The 21,034-nt window shown below is 45.6% G+C and overlaps 1 protein-coding gene across 2 annotated transcripts in view; it reads right to left on the reverse strand.

The window, feature by feature from the left end:
* The window catches only part of LOC311149233 (Golgi apparatus protein 1-like), a 29,987-nt gene that overhangs the window by 3,664 nt on the left and 5,289 nt on the right, over positions 1-21,034 (reverse strand). Inside the window, exons 2-25 of one of the 2 annotated variants that reach the window (XM_084186317.1) lie at positions 13,327-13,356; positions 13,032-13,118; positions 12,297-12,512; positions 11,015-11,218; positions 10,653-10,724; positions 10,211-10,397; positions 9,766-9,980; positions 8,945-9,066; positions 8,713-8,814; positions 8,298-8,451; positions 8,066-8,104; positions 4,602-4,739; positions 4,278-4,364; positions 4,093-4,155; positions 3,798-3,911; positions 3,428-3,516; positions 3,127-3,337; positions 2,852-2,989; positions 2,328-2,451; positions 1,965-2,107; positions 941-1,042; positions 559-666; positions 306-426; positions 93-199 (exon numbers count right to left, since the gene is read on the reverse strand). In XM_084186317.1, the coding sequence (XP_084042443.1) occupies positions 93-199; positions 306-426; positions 559-666; positions 941-1,042; positions 1,965-2,107; positions 2,328-2,451; positions 2,852-2,989; positions 3,127-3,337; positions 3,428-3,516; positions 3,798-3,911; positions 4,093-4,155; positions 4,278-4,364; positions 4,602-4,739; positions 8,066-8,104; positions 8,298-8,451; positions 8,713-8,814; positions 8,945-9,066; positions 9,766-9,980; positions 10,211-10,397; positions 10,653-10,724; positions 11,015-11,218; positions 12,297-12,512; positions 13,032-13,118; positions 13,327-13,356 (2,973 nt within the window). The remainder of the gene's footprint in view (positions 1-92; positions 200-305; positions 427-558; positions 667-940; positions 1,043-1,964; positions 2,108-2,327; positions 2,452-2,851; positions 2,990-3,126; positions 3,338-3,427; positions 3,517-3,797; positions 3,912-4,092; positions 4,156-4,277; positions 4,365-4,601; positions 4,740-8,065; positions 8,105-8,297; positions 8,452-8,712; positions 8,815-8,944; positions 9,067-9,765; positions 9,981-10,210; positions 10,398-10,652; positions 10,725-11,014; positions 11,219-12,296; positions 12,513-13,031; positions 13,119-13,326; positions 13,357-21,034) is intronic. The other variant, XM_084186318.1, reaches the window with a different exon arrangement.

Here is a 21,034-nt window from a genome sequence, read left to right on the forward strand (position 1 = left end):
GGTTTACACTTGTTTTTGAAAGGACTCGGGTGTGAGTGTTAAGACAAGCTAGTGACATCTTGTTGGTGTGTTTGTGCAAATGTCTTGTTCACCTTGGCAGCGTAGCTCCACATGTCGATGCGGTCCTGCAGTCTCTTCTTACACTCTGGCTGCAGACGCACCCTCTTGTCCTGCAGAGCCTCCATCAGACAGGACATCTCTGAGAAGGAATACAAGCACAAAGTTAAGGCCATTCAACACAGATGAAAAGGCCTAACAGGGACAGGGATGTCTGTACAAAGGACAGAGGTGTGTGTACTACTCACGGCGTCCTCGTCCTGGCGGGATGGCAGCACAGTGGTGTTTGATGTCCAGAGCGCAGGCCGTGTGGAGGACAGGGTCCACAAAGATGTCTGCCTTACTCTCCTTCAGAATGTTCAACACCTCCTGCAGAGAGAAGAAAGAGAGGGGGAAAGAAGTGGAGAGAAAAAGAGGGAGTTTCTCAGACTCTTGACTCTTAAGATGGCTGAACACTGTCAGTTTATGTCTACCAAGAGGAGGGGGAACAGAACCACCCACCTTCTTGCAGCCCTCCACTTTGATCTTCAGCAGGTTGACTTTAAGACACTCCTCTACTTGACCGGTCTGCTCCTGGGCTGCAGCCTCCTCTGGACACAGCCGAGAGATCTGACACACAGAAGGGGAATGTATAACCACAATTTCTTAACTGTGTTACAAAGCATTTGTGTTTGTAATAGTCCTGGGGTGTATTCATTGTGACGATTCTATAGCAACAGTTTTCAACTGTTTACTCCAAATAAAAAACAATTTGCAACGAAACCGAGAGTTTCTATTTGGCAAATTCAGGTAGTTCCCTCCCCATTTCGTTCCGTTTGGTTCTTAAAACAAACGGTTTCCATTGCAAGACTTAATGAATAAACCCCTGTTTAGAACCACTCACCTCGTCAGTGCAGTGAATCTGCAGCTGGGGGTCCAGTCTGTAGTCCAGAGCTGACTCCTGTAGGATCACTCTGATCTGGTCCTCACAGTCTGGAGACAGACGCTGTGGACACACACACACACGTGTAAGAGAATGGTGTAAGTACACACACACACTATGAATGAGACAAATCAACTAGACATAGCAGTATGTGTAGCCTACCTACAAATCACTCAAACATGGTAAACTATACTGAACAAAAATATAAGTGTTGGTTTCATGAGCTGAAATAAAAGATCCCAGAAGTGTTCAATACCCACCAAAAGCTTATTTCTCTTAAATGTTGTGCACAAATTGGTTTACATCCCTGTTAGTGAGCATTTCCCCTTTGCCAAGATAATCTATCCATCCATCATTACACAGGTGCACCTTGACGCTGGGGACAATAAAAGGCCACTCTAAAATGTGCAGTTTTGCACACAAACCAATGCCACAGATGTCTCAAGTTGAGGGAGCGTGCAATTGGCATGCTGACAGCAGGAATGTCCACCAGAGCTGTTGCCAGACAATTGAATGTTCATTTCTCTACCATAAGCCGCCTCCAATGTCGTTTGAGAGAATTAGGCAGTACATCCAACCGGCCTCACAACCGCAGACCACATGTAACCACACCAGCCCAGGACCTCCACATCTGGCTTCTTCACCTGCGGGATTGTCTGAGACCAGCCACCCAGTCAGCCGATGAAACTGAGTATTACTGTCTGTAATAAAGCCCTTTTGTGGGGAAAAACTCATTCAGATTGGCTGGGCTTGGCTCCCCAGCGGGTGGGCCTTGCTCCTAATTGGGTGGGTCTATGCCCTCCCAGGCCCAACCATGGCTATGCCCCTGCCCAGTCATGTGAAATCCATAGATAGGGCCTAATTAATTTATTATAGTTGACTGATTTCCTTATATGAACTGTAACTCAGAAAGAATCGATGAAATTGTTGCATGTTGCGTTTATATTTTTGTTCAGTATAAGAAGATAAAGCTGTATATTCTGACCTGGTCTGCATATTTGAGTTTGAGGCAGGAGACGACCTGTCCCTCCAGCTCACTGTCTCCTGTAGCCTTGTTCAGGATGCTCTGGCAGAACTTAGGGATGTCAGCCTTACAAGACTTCTTCAGCACTGGGTTCAACCTGTAGTCTGGACAGAACACAGGGGAGGAGACAGGGTGAGAACCACAGGGTTTGAGTGGGGAGAACCACAGGGTTCGAGTGGGGAGAACCACAGGGTTCGAGTGGGGAGAACCACAGGGTTAGGGTAATGCTACAAAGGTGTTGTGTACTATATGTATGATGGAAGCCATAATCTCTGCTCATATTGAGCGCTATAGTGTGTATGTGTGTGTGCATTCAGTATCCACCTGTATTCTGTGTGATCTGTCTCTTGGTGATCATCTGTTTACACTTGGGGTCCATCAGCTCGCTGTTCTTGTTCTGCTTCAGGCACTGCAGCATGTTCTTGGCATCAGCCTCAGTACAGAACCGCTGGTAGAGAGAGACAACACTAGGACACTCAGACGAAACCCAGATGAAGGTAGTGTAGCTGGCGAAACATTGCTCTTCATTAGGGATTCAATGTATTGCATCAGAGCCACAGACTATGCAGACTATATTCACACTGGGAGAGACCAACATAGACGACAAGCCACAGTCATGTCTGGGACAGTCTTACTAACAGCCACGGACCTCTCCTTCAGAAAATGGTAATTACTCTGAAATATAACTTCATACAGACAATGTAATCAGCAATCATGGTTTGACTGAGGCACCTTTGAGCACAGCTAAATTGTTGAAGACTTCCTTACATGCCTTGCAATGCTTGCTTTGGACTAGGATCCTTGTGTTATGCATTCAGTGCTAAAATGACTCAGTGAAAAGTACATACCCGGATCATCTGCTTGCAGACCCTCATGAGTTGGAAGTCCAGCTCTGGGTCCATCATCTCTACCTCCTGCAGCTTGAACACCCTGTGGTGACAGCGCTGGGTCAGCTGCCTCTTGTTCTCCTTCAGACACTCTATCACCTATTACAGACAGACGTCACAATCATCAATAGTTGCTATCATCGTCAACATCACCCTCATCAATAGTTATCATGTAGAAATATTATGTTTACTAAATGCTTTGTCAAGGCACACAAACAGTTGTCAGTGGGCCTTACCTGGGCATTCCCGAAGGCCACGTTCTGGCACAGCCTCCCGATGTCCTGCTTACAAGAGTCGTAGAGCTCAGGCTCCAGACGGACATCCTCAGACATCTCCAGCTCCTCCACCCTCAGCTGCTTACGACACTTGACAGACACACGTTGCTCCTTGACGTCCTGCAGAGTGTCGTTCCTCACCGTGGTGCTCAGACAGAGCACTACGTCCACCCTAGAGAGAATGAGAGACAACGTTTGGGTTCGTTTAAAGTTTGACTGTAACGTGGTCAACTATGCCCAGGTTCTCGCTCAGATGACTCACTTCTTCTTGATGTTGGGGCAGAGTTTGAGCACGTCCTCTTTGCAGGCCATCTTAAACTTGTAGGAGAAACGGAAGTCCTTAATCTGGACCTGAAAAGGAAGAGCAGCGGAAGGAGAAGGGAAGAGCAGCGGAAGGAGAAGGGAAGAGCAGAGAAATGGGAGTGAAGCAACTGTCAAGGTCATGGGTTCAATTCTCACAGGGAGGAATCACACACACTATCAAACTGGATGAACTCACTGCACTGTAAATTGCTTTGGATGAAAACGTCTCTTTAGTGGCATATTGTATGTTTCTCACTTCCATCTATCCAATAATTTCAGATGGACACCAGTGTTGGGAGTTTATTTGGAATTATCTGGAACAGACTCACCAGTTGGAAGTGTGTGACGCCCACGGCACACTTGTCGTTCATCTCCTTCTGGTGTTTGTTTTGCACCAGACACTCCATCAGATCCCCTGTGTCGATCTGGTTATCTGCCACCTCCTGGGAGAGACAAAGTGGTCAGAAAAACCTGATCAGTTAAATCAATTAATGGATCATTTGAAATTCTTACATTTTCTTGACAGGAGAGATATCCCTGTCATTGTTAGTGGAGTTAAATGGGGGTTGGTGGTATGAGAAGCCCTGAGAGAGCACTCAGGGCTGTGGTAGAGGTAGGACTCACGTGACAGTGGGACTGGATAACTGGCTCACAGGCTCTCATCAGCAGGGTCTCAATCTGAATGTCCTGGTGGGAAGAGAGATAGGAACACCCTTTTACCATGTGACCAACCATAGTTTACCACAGCCAGTTCTTCTTACAGAGCAGTCAGTCAGCCAGTTTGTCCCTGGTACTCCCGTCTCTCTTACCTCAGACGCCAGTTCAGTCAGGTTGCCCACCACATCCCTGCACTCTGACACCAGGTCCTCTAGATGGTCCTGTAGACACTCCAGTTCCTGGAACACCAACAAATACCATGTCAGACTTCACTACAGCAAAAATATACCCTGCTTGTGCAATTATTACTGTCCCAATGATCTAGCCCCAATATGGCTGGCCATATTCTATAGTAACAGAGTGTCTGCATCCAGCATTCTAAAGCAAAACCATCACTTCAGCAGTTACAGGCTACAATTCAATGAACGGATGAGATGGTTTAATATGCAAGTCATCAGAATTTTGTGTGACAGTACCTGTCCAGACTCAGTCTTCTCACTGCACCACTTCCCCAGGTCAGTCATACAGCGCCTCTGCAGCTCCGGGTCCAGCTTCACATCCAGCGCCCTCTGGTGGAGGATACGCTGCACCTCCACTTTACAGTCCCGGGACAGCTAGAGAATATCAAAAGAATAATACTCAACATTATAAAACTCAGGATCGGGGTCAATTCCATTTCAATTCAGTCAATTGGACTTTCAGGTTACTTCCGGAATTGACTGATTTGAAATGGAATTGTGGCCAACCCTGTTTAGGATGCAGGACAAGAGATAACCAGAAAGTAGGGGAGATAGGAGCCCCCAAGACAGACAGGCGTCAACACTAATGGAACATCCCATCAGAATGAATTTGTTTGCTTGTAGTGTACCTTCAGTATATTGATTGGGCGACCACAATAAATAATCCCACTGTTGTCAACGTCACCAGTCAACCATTCCAGTCAAATATTAAAGGCCCAATGCAGACGTTTTTTAAAATAAATGATCAATATCAAATAATTTCTGGTAAAGACTATTTACTCAGAGAATTTAGCATGATGAGAGATTAGAATGTGATTACAGCCATGGTCAAAAAGTGGTCACTGCTCAATAGAACTCTGACACTGCTCTGTTGGCAGAACGGCGCCAACGTCGAGCGTCAACTGACAAGCTAGCTAGTACCTGCAGGTTAGTGTGTGATAACATGGGCTTTTTCTAAATGAAATCCACGGAATACAAAACAAAATTGAGCGTGCGCATACACATTCATTTAGAAAGCTAACAAACTGAATTTCAATATATATCCTCCCCCAAAAATGTTTTTTTATTTCTGAGTCTTTCCCTTTAAATCACCATAGAAACGGCCCCTCTCAAAGTTGATTGACCGGGGCTAGAGGAATAGAAAGCCATGGATCTAGAGATGAAAATTACAAGGGTATCAAGTTGATTTTGATTGGGCCAAAGTGCGGAAACGCCTCCAAATGTTACCACCTCACAACGTCGAAATATGGAAACGATACAACCAAGACAGGCGCGGTCTAAACTAGCAACGGTCAAACGTTCTTATTTAAGCAACACTGTAAAAGCATATTGTTATAATATTGTCGAGAACAATCTAATGATGAATTGTATGTGATTCATACTGACATAGGCAAAAAATATAACTAGGTTTAGACACTAATTTAGTAGCACCCTCTTGAATTTACCCGTATTTCACTGCATTCTAGAACAGTGAGTGCCCTACTTACTGTAATAGATTTATTAAAATTGACAAAAATAGCTTTTTAGACAAAAACTACTTCTCAAGCAATAATTTTGCTAGGACTGTCTGGGAGTGGTCTGAGTGGGGAGGGGAAAACTTAAAACTAGCTGTTATTGGCAGACAGGTTTTGAACTCTGTTATTGATCTATTAACCAATTTACCGCCTGGTGATGACACCAGGCAAGCCGAAACTCCATGCAAACAGGCTGATGAGAAGGTCTTGTGTAGATTGTATTTTTAACCAGCAACTATCAGGAAATAACACAGATTCCATTTTTTCACACTTTCACAGTGTTCGTTTCTGCAGGAAAACAGAATTTTGACTGCACTGGGCCTTTAAGAAATTATTCTGATAGTCATTCTCATGACAAGACTGAAGACCATTCCTGAGTATAGTGATCGTTACATCACATAATCCCACTTCTGATACCAATGACACATTCAACATGTAGAGGTGCATGCACTCATACTTTAAGTCGTTAGCAAAATCACTTTATTGTAAAAAATACACTGCTCAAAAAAATTAAGGGAACACTTAAACAACACAATGTAACTCCAAGTCAATCACACTTCTGTGAAATCAAACTGTCCACTTAGGAAGCAACACTGATTGACAATACATTTCACATGCTGTTGTGCAAATGGAATAGACAACAGGTGGAAATTATAGGCAATTAGCAAGACACCCCCAATAAAGGACTGGTTTTGCAGGTGGTGACCACAGACCACTTCTCAGTTCCTATGCTTCCTGGCTGATGTTTTGGTCACTTTTGAATGCTGGCGGTGCTTTCACTCTAGTGGTAGCATGAGACGGAGTCTACAACCCACACAAGTGGCTCAGGTAGTGCAGCTCATCCAGGATGGCACATCAATGCGAGCTGTGGCAAGAAGGTTTGCTGTGTCTGTCAGCGTAGTGTCCAGAGCATGGAGGCGCTACCAGGAGACAGGCCAGTACATCAGGAGACGTGGAGGAGGCCGTAGGAGGGCAACAACCCAGCAGCAGGACTGCTACCTCCGCCTTTGTGCAAGGAGGAGCAGGAGGAGCACTGCCAGAGCCCTGCAAAATGACCTCCAGCAGGCCACAAATGTGCATGTGTCTGCTCAAACGGTCAGAAACAGACTCCATGAGGGTGGTATGAGGGCCCGACGTCCACAGGTGGGGGTTGTGCTTACAGCCCAACACCGTGCAGGACGTTTGGCATTTGCCAGAGAACACCAAGATTGGCAAATTCACCACTGGTGCACTGTGCTATTCACAGATGAAAGCAGGTTCACACTGAGCACGTGACAGAGTCTGGAGACCCCGTGGAGAACGTTCTGCTGCCTGCAACATCCTCCAGCATGACCGGTTTGGCGGTGGGTCAGTCATGGTGTGGGGTGGCATTTCTTTGGGGGGCCGCACAGCCCTCCATGTGCTCGCCAGAGGTAGCCTGACTGCCATTAGGTACCGAGATGAGATCCTCAGACCCCTTGTGAGACCATATGCTGGTGTGGTTGGCCCTGGGTTCCTCCTAATGCAAGACAATGCTAGACCTCATGTGGCTGGAGTGTGTCAGCAGTTCCTGCAAGAGGAAGGCATTGATGCTATGGACCGCCCGTTCCCCAGACCTGAATCCAATTGAGTACATCTGGGACATCATGTCTCGCTCCATCCACCAACGCCACGTTGCACCACAGACTGTCCAGGAGTTGGCGGATGCTTTAGTCCAGGTCTGGGAGGAGATCCCTTAGGAGACCATCCGCCACCACATCAGGAGCATGCCCAGGCGTTGTAGGGAGGTCATACAGGGCACGTGGAGGCCACACACACTACTGAGCCTCATTTTGACTTGTTTTAAGGACATTACATCAAAGTTGGATCAGCCTGTAGTGTGGTTTTCCACTTTAATTTTGAGGGTGACTCCAAATCCAGACCTCCATGGGTTGATCAATTTGATTTCCATTGATAATTTTTGTGTGATTTTGTTGTCACCACATTCAACTATGTAAAGAAAAAAGTATTTAATAAGATTATTTCATTCATTCAGATCTAGGATGTGTTGTTTAAGTGTTCCCTTTATTTGTTTGAGCAGTGTATATTCGAATTTACATTCTTCAACAAGCAAAATCCATAATTTGCCCTCATTTTGACCAGAATCATCTTCAGGAATCAGAACCCAATCAAATCGTGATGATCATCACCAACAAACACTGAACTTACAACGAAAACACGCCTTCCTGTTTCTTCCACTGCATTCCCCTTTTAAAAGGACAACACTTTCAGAATGTACTGAGGACAGAAGCATTTCTAAAAAGGTCCTAGATCACTTCAGACAATATATTCTTTCTGTGATAATTTTACATTAACCTACATCTATATTGATGTTCCTCTACATTAGCCACTGGTAGCTACGTTTTGTGAGTGCGGCACAGTGCGGTGAAATCAGTCCTACCCGCCGTCCCTGCTCCTCTGTGCGGTAGGCGTGGCGGTACAGACAGGAGAAGACGGCACCGGGTGGCATCATCTCGCTGGTCTCGTTCCAGCCGTGGGTGTGGCACAGGCGGGAGGCATCGCCCTGGCACTTCTTATACAGGATGGGGTCCAGTCTGACAGTAAGAGGAGAGTGTGTGAGGATTCATCAAATACATTTATAACATCAGCAATTGTCACAAAGTGCTTTTACAGTAACCTGGCCTAGACCCAAAAGAGCAAGCAAAAGCAGTGTAGGAAACCATATCCGGGCACACTGATCAGGCATACTAAAAACCTTTATATGGAACCTGATCAGGCTCCTAAAAGGCTTTGAATGTGTGGAGCGTCACCATTTGTGTGGAGCATTACCATAAACTAGTAGTGTTGCTACTTACTTCCAGTCCCGTGCTATGAAGTACTGCAGCTCCAGCAGCCTGTGTTCACAGTCCTCCACCATCTTCTCTGTGTACAGGTGCTCCATCAGACAAGACAGGATCCTACACACAAGCACATGTTACAGCTTAATCATTCCACAGATACACAAATTACTGCATGCAATTTGACATACAAATGTTCTGGTAGCTTTGTGTAAAGTAAGCAGGAGAGAGGGAGAATTTGGTTACTCACATGGGGTCTCCGTTGCGGATGTGTTTGCAGGCGGTCTGGATGACAGACTCACAGGCCTCGTTTAGGGCCCGGTCGATACGGTAGTCTGCCCCAGGGTCAGCCTCCTGGATCAGGATCTGGAGCTGAGAGAGGAGAGAGAGAGGAGACCTAAACCTCAACAACCACTGTCTGGTAATGGGTGGGCTGCACAGCAAGATGACTAGGCAAACTGTACGTGTACTGAAACTTGACAGTGGTTCACTTCTCTATTTGACCTCAGGGTTGGGGGGAGGACTGCTCTTCAAAGCTCAAATGGATAGTGCTCGTTAATCTCCATCTTAATGCCTTATGGCAGGGGTAGGCAACTAAATTCAGATGCGGGATGATTTTTGTCAGAGCGGATGGTTGGGGGGCTGGAACATCAATCAAATGTATTTATAAAGCCCTTTTTACATCAGCAGATGTCACAAAGTGCTATACAGAAACCCAGTCTAAAACCCCAAACAGCAAGCAATGCAGATGTAGAAGCACATAATATCAAGAATTTGTACACTGCAAATTGACCCCAACTAAGCCCAAAAAGAGATTTTATTTGAAAATAACAATCATTTCCTACCTTGATTACATTGAGACATGATCACGTCTCTTTTTATTTGTGGGAATATTTGGGAACAAATGTCCTAAATTAAACTCATTTTAAATGAATTCCTAGTGATTTTACAGTCTTTTTCTTTACCAAAACCTTTTTTATTGTTTTCTTTACTGAGTACTGCCCCCTTCCAGACCTCCCCCGCCCACCTTACTCAGCAGCACCACTACTGGGGAGAACCCTGTGAACTCACAGCTTTCTGGCAGAGGTTGTCGATGGCGCCCATGTCTCCTCGGCCCACCCTCATGAGGCAGTGCAGGGTGCGTCCCTTGCGGTGGAGGCCGGAGCAGTGGGCCTCGATCTCCCCACGGCAGTGCAGCACGATCTCAGGGCTCAGAGAGAAGTCCTCCATCAACATCCTCCTGTAGTCCAACATCTCCCCCTGACACTCCCCGCTCACCGTACGACCTGGAACACACACAGGTCAGGAAATGTCTTAAAGGAACTGCAAGTGGGGCACTAGAAAGCCATTTCATTTCATTAAGTGGAGAGAAAAACCCTCAAAGTAACACCAGCGTGACAACAGATTAGTTTTTTACTCCACCAAAGACTAATCTAGATTGACAAATCATAAGAGAGAACAGGCTGACAGGGGGAGAGACAGATGGAGATTAGGAAGAAGAGACAGCCAGCCCAACCTCGGTGTACGGCAGACTCCAGACAGAGCAGCAGGTAGGAGAGGCGGGCCTCGCGGGCGCGGGGCATGTTGGTGTCCACGCTGCAGCGGTACTTCCTCAGGTCTGTCTTGCAGGCCTTGGCCAGGGAGTAGCTCACCTTGTAGTCCTGGGTAATCAGCTTCTGACGCGTGGTCAGGGCCTCTCTGCACTGTGGAGGACAACCACAACACAGCTCTGGTCACAATCACCATCTGACTCACTGACTAATAGCCAGAATTGAAATTGAATTAACAGAACAGATATTCCCATTCAAGTGTGTTCTCTATATTTTAGACAACCATGCTGACAAAATGCTTTGCAATCACAGCATTATTCATATGGACAACTAACAAGTAGCAGAAGATGGATATGATTATTTTGGCAATGACTCCGTTCCAACCAGGCTGAACAGCAGAACACATACCTTTTCAGACATGGCCTCCTCAAACTTGTGGTTGAAGAGACACTTGTAGACTCTGCCCTCTCCAGCTGGAGTCTAGAAATTAAAGACAATAGAATTGTGATTCAATGATGTGGTCCTCTGTAGCTCAGCTGGTAGAGCACGGCGCTTGTAACGCCAAGGTAGTGGGTTCGATCCCCGGGACCACCCATACACAAAAATGTATGCACGCATGACTGTAAGTCGCTTTGGATAAAAGCGTCTGCTAAATGGCATATTATTTATTATTATGATGAATAAAAGTCTGAATGCATCTGACCCTGCATCTCAATATGAAGCCTCTAATGAAATGAAAGAGCTGAGAGGGAAGGGCAGGAGGTACTCACATTTTCACAGAAGCGCTCACGGTCCTCCCGGCAGGAAAAGTAGAGGTATCTGTCCAGGTGGAAGTCGTCTGAGGAGAGTTCGGCCACACGCATGATGGCCTTCTTACAGTCGGGCCCGATGGCATGGGCCCCGGGCTGCTCCTCTGCCTCTCTGACCAGACCCTTCTCCAGGCACGCTATCACCTCACCCTGGGAGTGCACGTCCTGAGGGACAGAAAGGGTGGCGTGGGGACAGTGAGATGGATAGGTTCAAGTTGGCTACAGCACCGATGAGCCTTTGTGTACTCACGCATCTCTGTGTGGGGCCTGGAGAAGTGTTAGCTCCCAGAGTTGCGCTTTGGATCCGTTGTTTTTAATCAAATATTTTATTTCAAAGGATTTCTTTTAGCAATTGAATAGAACACACAACCACAAAAACATACAAAACAGCCAGAGGGGAGGAAATACATTAGTAAATACAGAGATGTTAAATATTTAAAAAAGGACAACAAAGAAATTATTCATTCAGTGTTTTTGCTGTTGTGTTGCCCTGACAACTGGCATTTGATTCCTGAAGGCATGGACATTAATAATCCTGTAGATATTAATAATTAATGTTAAACACTGGGAGTTGAGAGCGTGGAAGCTAAATTTGTCATAAATCATGACTGAAGTAGCTAAGTTAGTGACTGTAGTAAGAGCAAATACTCAGGAGGACTCATAGCCAGGAAAACCACACTGGAGCTCAGAGCAGTACAGAGGCATTAAGTCAAGCCTAACTACATTATGCCCAAAACAGGAAACCTCATGTAGTCATAAGACATGGTGGAACACAAGGTGTCAAATAAAAATGAGAACCAACCTAGCAAATTAGAAATCAGCACAAACAAAAATGGGCAGATCCTGCACTTGTCAGTTTTTTTTGTTACCTCTACATACAGCACAGAGACAGCTTCATACAAATATAATGCTGGAGCAGCTATATAAAGCCCTCATGACCAATTTCTGATTGAAAAAGTATGTTCAATCTTTACAGATGTGTAGGCTACTCTTCCCACAAAGGCTGATTGGCCAGTGAAATGAGTACACATAGTAAGAAGAGACAGGCGTGTTTAACAGTTAGAGAAGGCTAGTGATATGCCTATAGCTGTGGTCCTCTAACTCAGTTGGTAGAGCATGGCCAGGATATAGTGGGTTCGATTCCCGGGACCACCTGTATGTAAAGCGCCTACCAAATAGCATATACTCTGAAATATTATAGAGCAATAACAGACAGGTGAGAGAAGGCTACTAGAGCAGTCACCTTCTCGCCGGTGGATATGCTGCCACAGTGCAGGCTGTTGATGTCCTCGCGACACTTGTCCATGAAGCCACAGATGAGGCGGTAGTCGCTGAACACGATGCTGGTCATCTTGGTGATGTACTGGTTGCACTGGTACTCCGTGATGTTGCCGCGGTGATCCACCAGGCAGGAAACCAGGTAGCCCTTCCCTCTCTCCTCCGCCGCACATTCTTTTATCTGAAGGAAGGAGGAGAGAAACATTACGGTTGGCGTATGTCAATGTCACAAACTCTTTCTTAGACACTTAGTTTGTTTGGGCATCAAAGGCCTGTGCACATAGGGATTAATCCAAAACCAATCCATGATTAAAGAAATGGAAAGCAGGCCCCTTTTTTCTGTAATTGAAGCTTTTCCAGCTAAGTGCACAAGTGTTAGGCCTACTTAAAAATGTTGTGTTGCTACTAGGTGTTGCTAGGTGCCAGGGACCGTGACAGTAGTAGCATGAGGACAGGACCTAACGGTGGCAGCAGGTAACCGAAAGGTCGCTAGTGCGAATCCCCGAGCCGACAAGGTAAATAATCTGTCAATGTGCACTTGAGCAAGGCACTTAACCCTAATTGCTCCAGGGTCGCCGTTGATAATGGCTGATCCTGGCTATGACCAGGGGGGAGTTGGGATATGCAAAAAGTCAATTTCCATTTCACGCATGCGTATAATACACACTTGTACATATGTAAAAGTAGCTAGCCAACTTACGTCGGTGATGGTGGCCTTGCACACCTCCACAGCCACAGACTCAAACTTGGGGTCAGTCGTCAGGTTCAACTTGTAGTTCCACAGGAGCTGGAGGAAGAAGACATTAAAGTCTATTGACAGTTCAGAGAAAACAGAGTACAGGCCCACTGTGAGCGGGAAATTCAAGCAGGGGTGTGATAGCAGGTCACGCCACAAGAGGGGGCTAACAACGCTGTATTAAATCATTATTCACATTCAGTAACACAAAATGACAGGATGGTTTAATGACGTGCGGGACGGAGTTCAGAACACTTACATGGTTGCAGTCAGCAGCGATCTCGGTTTCCTGGAGAGAGAGAAAAGAGTCAAATTATGATCAGAACCGTAAAGAGAAGCAGGAAAACGCTGGGCAGTGAGCAATTAAGACCACAAGGCCAAACACACACAGTGATGCAGCGCTTCGGTGGTCGATTAGCTCGGAGTAGAGAAGAGCTTAACACACTGCTTAGCCACCCGTAAAATGTAATGATTACTCAACAAGTAGGCCTGTAGAAACATACAGTACCAGTCAAGAGTTTGGACACACCTACTCATTCAAGGGTTTTTAATTTTTTACTATTTTCTACATTGTAGAATAATAGTAGACATCAAAACCATGAAATAACACATATGGAATCATGTAGTAAAAAAAAAAAAAAAAAAAGTGTTAAACAAATCAAAATATATTTTAGATTCTTCAAAAGTAGCCACCCTTTGCCTTGACAGCTTTGCACACTCTTGGCATTCTCTCAACCAGCTTCACCTGGAATGCTTTTCCAACAGTCTTGAAGGAGTTCCCACATATGCTGATCACTTGTTGGCTGCTTTTCCTTCACTCTGCGGTCTGACTCATCCCAAACCATCTCAATTGGGTTGAGGTCGGGGGATTGTTGAGGCCAGGTCATCTGATGCAGCACTCCATCACGCTCCTTCTTGGTAAAATAGCCCTTACACAGCCTGGAGGTGTGTTGGGTCATTGTCCTGTTGAAAAACAAATGATAGTCCCACTAAGCCCAAACCAGACAGGATGGTGTATCGCTGCAGAATGTTGTGGTAGCCATGCTGGTTAAGTGTGCCTTAAATTTTAAATGAATCACAGACAGTGTCACCAGCAAAGCAACCCCACACCATAACACCTCCTCCTCCATGCTTCACGGTGGGAACCACACATGCGGAGATCCGTTCACCTACTCTGCGTCTCACAAAGACATGGTGGTTGGAACCAAAAATCTCAAATTTGGACTCATCAGACCAAAGGACAGATTTCCACCGGTTTAATGTCCATTGCTCGTGTTTCTTGGCCCAAGCAAGTCCCTTCTGCTTATTGGTCCTTTAGTAGTGGTTTCTTTGCAGCAATTCGACCATGAAGGCCTGATTCGCGCAGTCTCCTCTGAACAGTTGAAGTTGAGATGTGTCTGTTACTTGAACTCTGAAGTATTTATTTCGGCTGCAATTTCTGAGGCTGGTAACTCTAATGAACTTACAGTATCCTCTGCAGCAGAGGTAACTCTGGGTCTTCCTTTCCTGCGACTGCACTTGAAGAAACTTTAAAAGTATTTGAAATGTTCCGGATAGACTGACCTTCATGTCTTAAAGTAATGGACTGTCGTTTCTCTTTGCTTATTTGAGTTTTTCTTGCCATAAAAAGACAAAATTACCAAATAGGGCTGTCTTCTGTATAGCACCCCTACCTTACCACAACAACTGATTGGCTCAAACACATTAAGAAGGAAAGATATTCCTCAAATTAACTTTTAAGAAGGCACACCTGTTAATTGAAATGAATTCCAGGTGACTACCACATGAAGCTGGTTGAGAGAATGCCAAGAGTTTGCAAAGCTGTCATCAAGGCAAAGGGTGGCTATTCCAAGAATCTCAAATATAAAATATATTTTGATTTGTTTAACACTTTTTTGGTTACTACATGATTCCATGTGTTATTTCATACAATGTAGAAAATAGTAATAAAAAAAAACAATTAAACCATTGAATGAGTAGGTGCCCTAAAACTTTTGACTGGTACTGTACACGAGATGAAGAAACAAACCCATAGACTGAGTGTCACCTGTCAAAATCAGTCCCATTTTACTTTATACCGTTAGTGGGCCTGTGCTTAATATAGCTACGGTCCTGACTGAGCCCACCTCCTAAATTATCACAAGGAGGAGAGGACTGTCTGCATGTCTCTCCTTAGCACCTCTCAGGCCAGGCTGACTGATGTATGGCCTCCCTATGAGGAGCTGAGCCGCAGGAGACTGTCAACAATGCAGTCCTGTCCAACTAAGCACTCATCAGCGCTTGGGATAAAATCTCTCTACAAATAGCCTACTACAATCTACTGAGGGCAAGGCCACATGGCAGCCAAATCTTGTTAGCATTTTAAATAATTTCACTATTCGAATATCAAGCATTTTTTTCAGACAGTCAAAATAAAAAAAATAAACTTTTGATTAAACTTGGGAGAGGTGCCACTCTGCTTGCAGCATTGCGGGGGATGGGCAGAGGTCAGTGTGTTTGACGAGCGAGAGAGCGACCATACAGACTCTCGCTAGTTTGACAAACACGTAGATGTCATAGGTTATTTATTATCCGATCTGGTAGTGCCCGTCTAATGATTCAAATCGATGTAAAGAAACTAGCTAAGATAGCCTAGGTAGCTAGCTAGCTGGCTAATTGAGGCTACTGTATTTTGCTGCGCTTCCCGTCCTTATCTACAACAAATCCATTCAGATTAAACAGCCTACCTGATGGTTGCTCGTTGTAGCAGACTCCTCATTTAGCTAACTTAATTCCGTAATTTTTATTCCATTTTGCTTTGATTAGAGATCTCCCACTTCACTTGCTACACATGGAGCCACTGACTAGTGCCACCTTGATTGGCCGACAATAACAAACCTGTGAAACCCGTGTAGGCTACGGTATGTCTTTACCGGGCACAAGTCATGAACACTACATTCTAAGTTTTGTTTTATTGAATTAAGAATTTCAAATGTCATGAAATATCCTTCTGTGTAGCGATGTCAATTATATTTAGACAAAGCCTTTTCCATTGATAAAATAGGCTTCTTTTTTTTTACTCTTGCAAGTATTCAAGTATTCAAATGCTAACGTCCGTTCGGATACGCGAATAACTGTGCCCCTCCCTAGTGTGTATGTATACACTAGAAGTTTTCACAAACTGCATTTTATCTTCCTCTGTAAAGTTGGTACAGTGATAACCAATTCACCCCATGCCGAAGCCTCGATCTCATCTATCTACCCCTGGCAGAGACCAACTGAGGTAATGTGTGCCAGGAGAGCTTGAGTACAGCGTGCCGCTATCATGCTAATCACACATTGGCTCTGTGGTCCATCTGCTATCTTCAGTTGCTGCAGCATGTTCTTAGTCAGTCTCACCCATTCATAAGGAGTGGTTCACACCCTCACAAGCAGAGAAACAGAGCACCGATAAAAACAACACTGCCACAATTTGCCTGAACTGTCTAAGTAAATAGTAGGCTACATCCAACCCACAGTTTTTGGGATAGGATAGATGAGCAGCCAAGACAACATCTACGTAGGCTATGCTGACACCTAGGCTAATAACATTTCAAATAAAAAAATTTGTCACATGCTTCATAAACAGGTGTAGACTAACAGTGAAATGTTTACTTACGGGCCTTTCCCAACAATGCAGAATATAAAACGTCCTCTCACTGTCAACTGCGTTTATTTTCAGAAAACTTAACATATGTTCATACAAATATTTACACAACAAGGTTCAACAACTGAGACAAACTGAACAACATCCACAGACATGGAATAATTTGCCCCTGAACAAAGGGGGGGGGGGTCGAATTCAACAGTCAGTATCTGGTGTGGCCACCAGCTGCATTAAGTAATGCAGTGCATCTCCTCCTCATGGACTGTACCAGATTTGCCAGTTCTTGCTGTGAGATGTTACCCCACTCTTCCACCAAGGCACCTGTAAATTCCCAGACATTTCTGGGGGGAATGGCCCTAGCCCTCCGAACCAACAGGTCCCAGACGTGCTCAATGGGATAGAGATCTGGGCTCCTCGCTGGCCATGGCAGAACACTGACATTCCTGTCTTGCAGGAAATCACGCACAGAACGAGCAGTATGGCTGGTGGCATTGTCATGCTGGAGGGTCATGTCAGGATGAGCCTGCAGGAAGGGTACCACATGAGGGAGGAGGATGTCTTCCCTGTAACGCACAGCGTTGAGGTTGCCTGCAATGACAAGCTCAGTCTGATGATGCTGTGACACACCGCCCCAAACCATGACGGACCCTCCACCTCGATCCTGCTCCAGAGTACAGGCCTCGGTGTAACGCTCATTCCTTCGACGATAAACGCGAATCCGACCATCACCCCTGGTGAGACAAAACCGCGACTCGTCAATGAAGAGCACTTTTTGCCAGTCCTGTCTGGTCCAGCGACGGTGGGTTTGTGCCCATAGGCGACGTTGTTGCCAGTGATGTCTGGTGAGGACCTGCCTTACAACAGGCCTACAAGCCCTCAGTCCAGCCTCTCTCAGCCTATTGCGGACAGTCTGAGCACTGATGGCGGCAGGTAGCTTAGTGGTTAAGAGCGTTGTGCCAGTAACCGAAAGGTCGCTGGTTCTAATCCCCGAGCCAACTAGGTGAAAAATCTGTCGATGTGCCCTTGAGCAAGGCACTTAACCCTAATTGCTCCTGTATGTCGCTCTGGATAAGAGTGTCTGCTAAATGACTAAAATGTAAAAAAAAAAAAAAAAAAAAGTGGAGGGAATGTGCGTTCCTGGTGTAACTCGGGCAGTTGTTGCCATCCTGTACCTGTCCCACAGGTGTGATGTTCGGATGTACCGATCCTGTGCAGGTGTTGTTACACGTGGTCTGCCACTGCGAGGACGATCAGCTGTCCGTCCTGTCTCTCTGTAGCACTGTCTAAAGTGTTTCACAGTACGGACATTGCAATTTATTGCCCTGGCCACATCTGCAGTCCTCATGCCTCACGCAGATGAGCAGGGACCCTGGGCATCTTTCTTTTGGTATTTTTCAGAGTCAGTAGAAAGGCCTCTTTAGTGTCCGAAGTTTTCATAACTGTGACCTTAATTGCCCACCGTCTGTAAGCTGTTAGTGTCTTAACGGCCGTTCAATAGGTGCATGTTCATTAATTGTTTATGGTTAATTGAACAAGCATCTGAAACAGTGTTTAAACCCTTTACCATGAAGATCTGTGAAGTTCTTTTGATTTTTACAAATTATCTTTGGGGTCCTGAAAAAGGGACGTTTTTTTTTTTGCTGATATATATACTTATAATAGTAACACAATAAATAAATACACAATGAGCAATGCTAGCGTGGCTATATACAGTGCCTTCGGAAGGTATTCAGACCCCTTGACTTTTTCCACATTGTTACGTTACCGCCTTACTTTAACATGGATTAAATAAAAATCCTCAGCAATCTACACACAACACCCCATAGTGACAAAGCAAAAACAGGTTTAGAATATTTTTCAAATTTATAATAAAAAAGAAAAAATACCATATTTACATAAGTATTCAGACCCTTTGCTATGAGACTTGAAATTGAGCTCAGGTGCTTCCTGTTTACATTGATCATCCTTGAGATGTTTCTACAACTTGGAGTCCACCTGCGGTAAATTCAAGTGATTGGACATGATTTGGAAAGCACACACCTGTCTATATAAAGGTCCCACAGTTGACAGTGCATGTCAGAGCAAAACCAAGCCATGAGGTCGAAGGAATTGTCCGTAGAGCTCCGAGACAGGATTGTGTCGAGGAACAGATCCGGGGAAGGGTACCAAAACATTTCTGCAACATTGAAGGTGCCCAAGAACACAGTGGCCTCCATCATTCTTAAATGGATCAAGTTTGGAACCATCAAGACTCTTCCTAAAGCTGGCCGCCCGGCCAAAGAGCTCTAGAGTTCCTCTGTGGAGATGGGAGAACCTTCCAGAAGGACAACCATCTCTGCAGCACTCCACCAAATCAGGCCTTTATGGTGGAGTGGCCAGACGGAAGTCACTCCTCAGTAAAAGGCACAACAGCCCACTTGGAGTTTGTCAAAAGACACCTAAAGACTCTCAGACCATGAGAAACAAGATTGTCTGGTCCCATGAAACCAAGATTGAACTCCTTGGCCTGAATGCCAAGTGTCACATATGTAGGAAACCTGGCACCATCCCTAAAATGAAGCATGGTGGTGGCAGCATCATGCTGTGGGGATGTTTTTCAGCGGAAGGGACTGGGAGACTAGTCAGGATCGAGGCAAAGATGAACGGAGCAAAGTACAAAGAGATCCTTGATGAAAACGTGCTCCAGAGCGCTCAGGACCTCAGACTGGGGCGAAGGTTCACCTTCCAACAGGACAACGACCCTAAGCACATAGCCAAGACAACGCAGGAGTCACTGAATGTCCTTGAGTGGCCCAGCCAGAGCCCGGACTTGAACCGGAAAAAAATGTAAAATGAACCTGATCGCACATCTCTGGAGAGACCTGAAAATAGCTGTGCAGCAACGCTCCCCATCCAACCTGACAGAGCTTGAGAGGATCTGCAGAGAATAATTGGAGAAACTCCCCAAATACAGGTGTGCCAAGCGTGTAGCGTCATACCCAAGAAGACTTGAGGCTGTAATCACTGCCAAAGGTGCTTTAAGAAAGTACTGAGTAAAGAGTCTGAACACTTATGTAAATGTGAGTTTCTCTCTTTTTTTATAAATTAGCAAAAAAAATCTAAAAACCCATTTTTGCTTTGTCATTATGGGGTACTGTGTGTAGATTGCAGAGGAAAAAACTATTAAATCAAATTTAAGAATAAGGCTGTAACCTAACAATCTGTGGAAAAAGTCAAGGGGTCTAAATACTTTCCGAGGGTACCAGTACCGAGTCGATGTGCAGGGGTATGAGGAAATTGAGGTAGATATGTATATATAGGTATGGGTAAAGTGACTAGGCGATAGGATAGATAAGACAGTAGCAGCAGTGTATGTGAGGAGTGTGGAAGTGTGTGTGTGGGCGAATGTGTGCCTGTGTGTACGTGTGAGTGAGTGTCAGTATGTGTGAGAGTGTGGGTAGAGTCCAGTGGGTGTGCATAGAGTCAAAAAGAGTTAGTGCAAAAATGGTCAATGCAGATAGTCCGGGTAGCTATTTTGACTATTTAGTAGTCTTATGATTTGGGGGTAGAAGCTGTTCAGGAGCCTTTTCGTCCCAGACTTAGCACTCCGGTACCGTTTGCCGTACGGTAGCAGAGAGAACAGTCTGGCTTGGGTGGCTGGAGTAAAACAATTTATAGGGACTTCCTCTGATACCACCTGATATAGAGGGGATGAATGGCAGGGAGTTCAACCCCAGTGATGTACTGGGCCGTACGCACTACCCTCTGTAGTGCCTTGCGGTCGGATGCCAAGCAGTGATGCAGCCAGTCAAGATGCTCTCAATGGTGCAGCTTTAGAACTTTGAGGATCTGAGGGCCCATGCCAAATCTTTTCAGCCTCCTGAGGGGGACGAGGCGTTGTCGTGCCCTCTTCACGACTGTGTTGGTATATTTGGACCATGATAGGTCCTTAGCAATGTGGACACCAAGGAACTTGAAGCTCTCGACCCGCTCTACTACAGCCCCATTGATGTGAATGGGGGCGTGCTCAGCCCTCCGTTTCCTGTAGTCAACAATAAGCTCCTTTGTTTTGCTGACGTTGAGGGAGAGGTTGTTGTCCGGGCACCACACTGCCAGGTCTCTGACCTCTCTATAGGCCATCTCATCGTCGTTGATGATCAGGCCCAACACCGTCATGTCACCGGCAAATTTGACTGTGTTGGAGTCGTGCTTGGCCACACAGTCGTGGGTTAACAGGGAGTACAGGAGGGGACTAAGCTCGCACCCCTGAGGGGCTCCCGTGTTGAGGGTCAGCGTGGCGGATGGGTTACCTACCCTCACCACTGGGGGCGGCCTGTCAGGAAGTCCAAGATCCAGTTGCAGA

This window comes from Coregonus lavaretus, assembly GCF_964263955.1.
Source record: "Coregonus lavaretus genome assembly, chromosome: 21".
Classification (NCBI taxonomy): Eukaryota; Metazoa; Chordata; class Actinopteri; order Salmoniformes; family Salmonidae; genus Coregonus; species Coregonus lavaretus.